General features: G+C 36.7%; 1 protein-coding gene across 1 annotated transcript; it reads left to right on the top strand.

Annotated features, from left to right (window-relative positions):
- The first annotated feature begins 203 nt into the window (after positions 1-203).
- Positions 204-998, top strand: LOC115240507 (lipase 3-like). The gene is made up of 3 exons (XM_029815700.1): positions 204-360; positions 488-715; positions 858-998. Exons 1-3 carry the CDS (start codon positions 208-210, stop codon positions 996-998), a joined length of 522 nt encoding a protein of 173 aa, XP_029671560.1. The 5' UTR covers positions 204-207.
- Positions 999-7,894: the final 6,896 nt, after the last annotated feature.

Genomic DNA, 7,894 nt, shown 5'->3' with positions numbered 1-7,894 from the left:
AATCTTCGATTACAATTTTAACAAGATCTTCTTCGAGTTAAAATTAAGATCAAAGCAACTCTCAAAACTTCTTTAAATTATCTTAATCTATTAACAAATTGCTTAAAAATTTACTTATTTATTCCCAGACATACCGCCAAAACTTGAACAAGAAAGAATTACAAGTAGATTACATTTCGGATAAAAAATTTTTAATTGCAGTTGGTCATGCAATTTTTCTCCTACGATGAATTCCTTCCGCAGAGTAATCTTTTGAGATTTCTCTCGAAATACGGTTGCAACCAGAATCTCGCCCAGCAGAAGTTCTGCACCAGCCTAATATTTCTGATCTGCGGTGACAATCCCGAGCAGTTTGATTACGTGAGTAGTGATTCGCGATTGAGATACAACTCCGATCGAAACTTCCATTATCACGTTTCATTATTTGAAAATCGTGCAAACACACTTTAGATTGGATTTTAAGTATACATTCTCGTTCCCTATTTAGGCTCTACTGCCTGTCATCCTGAGTCACGATCCGGCCGGTTCTTCGACTAAGACGCTTCTGCACTACCTACAAGCATTACAGACGAACAAATTTCGCCAATACGACTACGGTCGCAAAAAAAATCTATTGATGTACAACTCGGCGGAACCTCCGGACTACGATCTGACGAATATAACGGTACCTATCGCATTGTTCTATGGTGCTAACGACTGGCTGGTTAATGTCTCGGTAAGTACTAAAGAACGCATGTTCAGATAAAATTTCGTAGCAGGGATTTATTAATGCTAATTTTATATAAGTCAAGCCTTGTATGTAGATTCGGGTAGGTGAAGAAATCGCGCACGATAATTTATGAAAACATTTTTTCAAGGAGATGCAGAAGCTCTCCCGCCTATTGCCCAATGTAGTGGACATGTACAAAGTGCCGTGGCCCAAATTTAATCACGTAGATTTTGTATGGGCCAAGGATGCGCCCAAACTCGTATATAAAAGAATACTCAATCTTATATAAAGGGGAAAGATCCAAATAATATTATCGATGATAACATTATTGATAAATACATGATAAATACATTGATATAATGTTACATCGACAATCAAAATAAATGATGAATATTGCACATTAAATGGTGACTATTTAAATTATATTAATGCTTTTAATGCCTAAAAATAAAGTGACTGCGAGCGTAGTATAACATTTTGAATGCGGTATGACTTTTTGACGTTTTGTGCGTCATATCTTAGTGCAGTGTCCACGTTTTTTGGTCAGCATTTCTGGATTCTTCTGGAAACAATCGGTCTGCACTAATGGAAGTACTTTTACTTCTGTAACTGTACAATATAATTTCCTAGCCGACATATATATTTAACTGGTTTATGTGTTGCATCTTATTTGGTGCCACTTGCATTCTAATTGCATTCCTCCTCGACCACTTACATGGAGCTATCTGGAAGAACGAACAAAATGAATTTCAAATTAAAAAAAAATTTCAAACCGTTATTTATATTTACTCGACCTGTGCTAAACGCTTGTGACTTTTCTTCGAATCAAAACGGAAACAATGAGTCAGGCAAAGTCGGAGAGACGATATAGACCAAAACAGAGACAGCGTATCAACCGACCTGCTTCAAATGTAAACGCTTTGTGACAAAAAATCGGATCTGCGCCTTCTGTAAAACGTAAGCCCGATAATATTATAATATGTCGCAGCTGACTGCATTTATCTAAAGTGTCCATAGTTAAATCTAAATTAATGAAATGGATGGATGGATAAAATCAGAACAGTTGATACTTTAAACAATAAAATAGATTCTTTCGATACCAGGGTGCAAACTTTTGAGATGCTCTAATGCAGTGCAATGCGCTTCGTGGAAGGAAGGAATCGTGGAGTCACCAGGACGTAACATATATATATTTACATTTTAAGTAAACAATAAACGGATGATTTAAACTTTTTCAGACATTTATCTGTCCGATCTAAGAGGAACAATCAGTCCAATATCTGAATTCTCTATATTGGGGTTGCATCAGAAATTAAACTGATAGAAATAATTACATTTTTAATCTCCTGCCAGTTGCTCTTTGCAAGTTTTATATAATTCTCATGACTCAAACTCAAATATTTTTTTTTTTTTATTTGGGCAAAAAGGAGGAAGGCCTTGGCAATGCCATCCAGCCTATATGGTACAAATCATTTAGCGACTACACATTTGATATTACAGGTTAGACGCAAAATATAAACAGAATCAGCAGACGAAAGGAAAAAAAAAGGACACAAATATAACAATATTAGAGTTAGTAACAAAAATTGAATATAAAAGTAAAAAAGTTGATAACGCAGCATAAGATTTACACAAATAATAATTCACTTATAACGCAGCATAAAGATTTACCCAGATAATAATTCACTTATAACTAATATAATACTGTGTTAACGTCCAGATTAAACCAGATTAAATCAATTTAAATCAAGTCAACTCAAAACAAATTAACTCAAATCAAATTAAAATAAACTAAACCAAACTAAATTAAACTAAATCAAATTAAATCAACCTAAATCAAATCAAACCAAGTTAAATTAAATTAAATTAAATTAAATTAAATTAATTAGTCAATCAATTAACATATCCATTAATCAGTTAACCAATCAATCAGTCAGCCAATCAATCAATCAATCAAACAGTCAGTCAGCCAAGATAGACATATTAGACTATATTATATATAGGTCGATTTAATAAATTAGATCATATATCTAATAGCGGTTTAACATAAAATTACAGACGAAGGCGGTGAAGTAATAATAATACAGATTTATAAACTAAACTATAGTAAGCGATCTAAGAAAAGAAAGAGCAGATTAGCCTTGGAATTGAAATTGAAATAAAGATAGAGTTCAGATTAAGAGCTAAGAATTACAGTAATAAAATCTTACATACTATGTTCATTTATAGTGAATAGTAATTATTTCAATAACATCTAACTTAAGTAATTAGTACTAGCAGATTGCTACCCGTACGGATTATACAATATAGTCAGGTACGAAAACTATTTAATAACTAGTAAGGTATTAATATACATATATATAAAAAGAATTAATCGCTAGAGACGAGGACGATACTCCGACGGAGACAGACAGAGTGATAATCTGTTTCCAATTGACAAACAGCGATCATATTCTAATCGAAACGGCATCAATAAACTCTGCTAATGCATAAATTGTCTTGGGATCCATTACATATAGAAATTGCTCAATACAGAATGGACCAAAATGATGTAAAGATTTAAGTTTGGAAAGTAAAGCAACTCTCTCTCTCTCTCAAATAATGAACATTGCCAAAAAATATGATTAGACGATTGGATAGATTCCCCACAATCACATGACGGAGAATCGATGATATGGTGTCTGAACAAGCTACTCGCTAAGGATGTATGACCAGATCTTAGTCTATTTATAGACACCATACTTTTGCGTTTAAGATCCAGTTTATAAAACCAGGGTTTACGATTCTTCTTAAGGAAATGATTAAAATAGTGTGATCCTGTTGATTGACCGCGATTCTCTACCCAAGAAAACAAGTCTGAAAATAAGTTTTCCTTCCAATTTGCGCATAGATCGCTCGAAGGGATTAGAAAATCAGCATCCCTTCCGATTGTTACAGCCTCTTTGGCCGCGCGATCCGCTCTCTCATTACCGTCGATATTTAAATGAGCAGGAATCCAAAACAAAAGAATTGATCTGCCGGTATTTGAAAAGTTTTCCAGTAATTCAAGAATTGTTAATATTAAATGTGATGTGTTCTTATTCCTTTTGCTGGGAAGTAGTGCCAGTAACACACTTTTCGAGTCAGAGAATATAAAAATTTTGTTGTTGACAGGGCTCTTTAAAGCAATTCTAAGCGCCATTATGATTGCCATAGCTTCAATGAAAAGATCGAAGCTTTGCACGATGTGCGAAAGCGATAAGTGATATCATTAGATGCATCGATAACTGCGAAACCCGCAAAAGAAAGATTTGTAATTTTAGAGCCATCAGTAAAAAAGTAAGTCTCATTATCTGATATAGGGAAAAAGCAAGAGAAAGCTGCGGAGGGGTGAGAATCATTCTGAATTAATTTGCCTTCCAAAAAAGAGATCCGCGGCATGAATTGTTTCAGTGCAAGAAGATACAAACAATCCACCGGAATATCTGATTTAAAAGTTAGATGAGCTTGCTGATAGCTAATTAAAAAACAGTTATATAAGAAAGGAGGCGGGAGTTTAACTATATTCGTAGGGCAATCCAGAAATGTTTGAATACACTCCAAGATCGGAGTTAACAAATTTGTATTACGGGTCAGCACCCTAGACAAAAAATTACAGCCCAGAAATTTAAACCTGTCTTCCAACCTAGGCTCCCTGGCTTCAACCAACATGACGTTAATCGGCGTAGATTTCCTATAACCCATAACAGTGCGAATCGCCCGGTTTTGAAGAGTTTCTAGTTTTACCTTGAGGTATTGAGGAACATTAAACCAGACGAAGGCTCCATACTCCATCCTTGATCTAATGAGGCTCTTGTACAAAGTGAGTAACATGGACGGGTCAGTACCCCACCAAGTAGATCTCAGAAATTGTATAATTGCAAGCGGTTTGAGACAGGTTATTATTACTTTATCCACATGGGCGTTCCATTTAAGGTTACTTCGGAACAGTACACCTAAAAACCGTATATGGGGTACAGCCTGAATCTCTGCATTATTAACTAGAACTGAACTGAGTTGGTCACGCTTGCTCGTACTTCTGTTAAAAATGCAAAACTGAGTCTTATCCGGAGCCAGAGATAGTCCTAAAGTATATAACCAATCCGCCACACTCTTACTAGCCTTCTCCATGTTTGCAATAGCACGAGCTTGATTCCCATGGGTAATATATAGGCAGACATCGTCCGCGTATTGCAAAGTTTTGATATTCGGAATATCATGTATCTGGTTCTCAAGATCCGCCACATAAATGGAGTAGAGTATAGGGCTTAGAACACATCCCTGGAGCAAGCCTTTATACACATGTCTGATTAAGTCAATGTCGCCGTACTTAAACTGAACTTCTCTGAACGATGTAAGATTAAAAATAAATTTAATAAAAGGTGGTAGTAATCCTATATTGACTAGTTTCCTCATTAAGATATCCCATAAAACATTATCATACGCCCCTTTGATATCCAAGAAAAGTGCCAGCGTGTCCTTGTTGTTGTACCAGCCATTAAGTATATTTGAATGTAAAATTGCGATATTGTCCAGACATGATCTGTTTTTTCTAAAGCCCGCCTGACTATTAGGAAGAAGGCAATTCCTTTCCAACCACCAGCAAACTCGATTATTAATCAGCCTTTCCGCAACCTTCAGTGTGCATTGCGCTAGTGAAATAGGACGATATTTATTAGAATCTTTCTTAGAGATAAAGAAAATCGAAAATTTCCTCCATTCGGATGGGAACACGCCCGATTCGATTATCTCTGTTAACAATAAAAGTAAGCATCTTCTTGATTCCACAGGAAGGGCTTGTAACGTTCGATAGTCTACCCCATCATTGCCCGGACACGAATCAGGTCTAGCCGCATCGATAAAATGGTTGAGTTCCTCAATCGAGAAAAATGGAAAAGAAGTAAAATTATATGAAGAATCCTCTAATCTCAAAGTTTCGGGAGAGCACCACGGAGGACATAGCACATCTATCTGATTGGAGATAATACCAAGAGAAGACTCGTCATAAGCATTTGCTGTTTCTCTTCTATGAAACTTGTTACCCATAGTCCTTATTTTTTGCCACACATATTTTAGGCTTGAGAATCTGTTCAGAGAACCACAGAATTCCAGAAAATATTGTTTCTTCCTTTTTTGGAAGAAAGATTTAGCTATAGCATCCGCCTGTTTATGCAAACAAAAATTCTCCATAAAAGAGAGATGTTTGAATTTGAAAAAAGCAGCTTTTCTCAGTCTAGCTAATTTTTCACACTCACAATTCCACCAGGGTGAAGATTTATATTTGAATTGATTTGTAGAGTTGCAGGCTTGGGATGACCTAAACAGAGTGTTGGAGTGTATAGCATTTTCTATAATCGCCATAAACATACTATATTTGGACTGAGTGTCGATAGAACTATCCATAATTAATTCCTCACAGCTTTGAACACACAGCGGAAGACAACGTCTAACTTCCTTCCAATCAGTCTTTTTATTGTAAATTCTATTTGATGCATGAAAACGAAGACGGTTAACAGAGTGGCCAATCATCTCTATTCTTATGGAGAAGTGATCGCTATCCCACGGGTCGTTAAGGACTTCCCAGTGAGAGGATGTAAAGAGTGAGCTGTTTGTAATGGATAGATCAATCGACGAACCCTGTGAGTATGAGGTCGCAAAGCGGGTGACAGAGCCATTGTTAAAAATATTGAAGTTCTGATCCATGCACGCCTCCAAGATCATTCTACCTTCTTGACAAGTGTGTGAGCTACCCCACGCAGTATTATGGACATTGAAATCGCCTCCTAACATAACTTCGCAATGAAATTGAGAGAGAAAGAGATGCCATTCATGATGAGATAAAGATGTTTGTGGGGGTTTATACACCGAAATTTTATTGCAATAGATTTAGATCCAACTGTGACCTTAATACCACAAATCTCAAGCTTATCATTTGCTTTATAAAATCTATTAATGATTTGATATTTGATGCCGCTTCTTACCAGAACCGCCACGCCGCCTCCACGACGAGCTGTTCTGTCAGATCTAATGATGTCAAAGTTCCTCAAGAGTCATCTGTCTTTCGGTCCCAACCATGTCTCCGAAAGAATCAAGACGCCATAATCCTTCGACCTCATCTCTAGCTCAGAACGTTTTTTTCCAAAGGCTCTGACAATTCCACTGTAAAATATTGATATTCATAAGTGTTAAGTATTAAATAGTTTGTGAATTAGAGATTTTATCCGCCAGACATTTCAATAACAGTTCAATATTTTCAGATTTAGCCAACAATTCCAGCAATTTTAAAATTTTTGACCAATCTGATAACGGCAGCTTAGGGCTAGACGGAAAAACAAGATTAGGAGTTAAACATTTTCCTTTCGCTTTGGGAGCCGTAATAGACGCAAAGCTGTCCCGTGAAGGCGTGGGGGAAGGTCCGATGTCTTGTTTAGAAGGTGATTTATACAAAGCAGGGAAGTTAGACAAGTTACGCGCCGGTATCCTTATCTGCGTAGCCCTAGACTCCATATTACCAGCTGATTGATTTGCAATCGGAGAACTCTGCACAATAAGTCTTCTCGCCGTATTGTAGTCGATATTTTGCAGGGCCATTAACTCCGTGGTTCTCCTCTTCACGATAATTTCCGGGCATTCCCTGGACAAAGAGCGGTGATTGCCCTTGCAATTTATACAACACAAGATGTTCGAGCAAGGATTTGTTTCGTTATGTTTATCCATTCCACAAGTAAGACATTTAGCTGAATTTGTGCAAAACTTGGTAGAGTGATTCAGTTGACCGCAATTGAAACACTATCTTATGTTAGGAACATAGGGTGCCATTTCCAGCCGTGTTTTCCACAAGAGAACATGAGAGGGAACAATAGCGGATCTGAGGCTAAGCTTGACTGCCGTTGAGTCCACATAACTAACTACTCCGTCCACATAATTCCTGACCTTCAAACGATAGATGTCCTCTTTGTCGAAGATTAAATTGGTGTTGTTGTTTCTCAACTCTTCCCAAAGCTCGTTGTTAGAGACGTCAGTGGGAACCCCTTTTATCACAACTTTACGAAATATAAAGAACCAAGGGATATGGATTGAAAACTTGGAATCTTGTGCAATTTTATTTGCAACGGCATTGTTTGCATCACTTCTATTATTGAACGTAATGAACCATTTCTTCCTGCT

The sequence above is a fragment of the Formica exsecta genome, unplaced genomic scaffold (genome assembly GCF_003651465.1).
Source record: "Formica exsecta isolate Colony F162 unplaced genomic scaffold, ASM365146v1 scaffold44, whole genome shotgun sequence".
Taxonomy (NCBI): domain Eukaryota; kingdom Metazoa; phylum Arthropoda; class Insecta; order Hymenoptera; family Formicidae; genus Formica; species Formica exsecta.
Note: the sequence above shows the minus strand (reverse complement) of the source record. Positions and strands in the feature narration are given on the sequence as shown.

Bases quoted from the DNA above. Each gene is read 5' to 3' on its own strand.
- LOC115240507 (XM_029815700.1), top strand. From the start codon at position 208: ATGCAATTTTTCTCCTACGATGAATTCCTTCCGCAGAGTAATCTTTTG. The intron at 361-487 runs GTGAGTAGTGAT...TTCCCTATTTAG, and splicing joins ATCCCGAGCAGTTTGATTAC to GCTCTACTGCCTGTCATCCT. The intron at 716-857 runs GTAAGTACTAAA...CATTTTTTCAAG, and splicing joins ACTGGCTGGTTAATGTCTCG to GAGATGCAGAAGCTCTCCCG.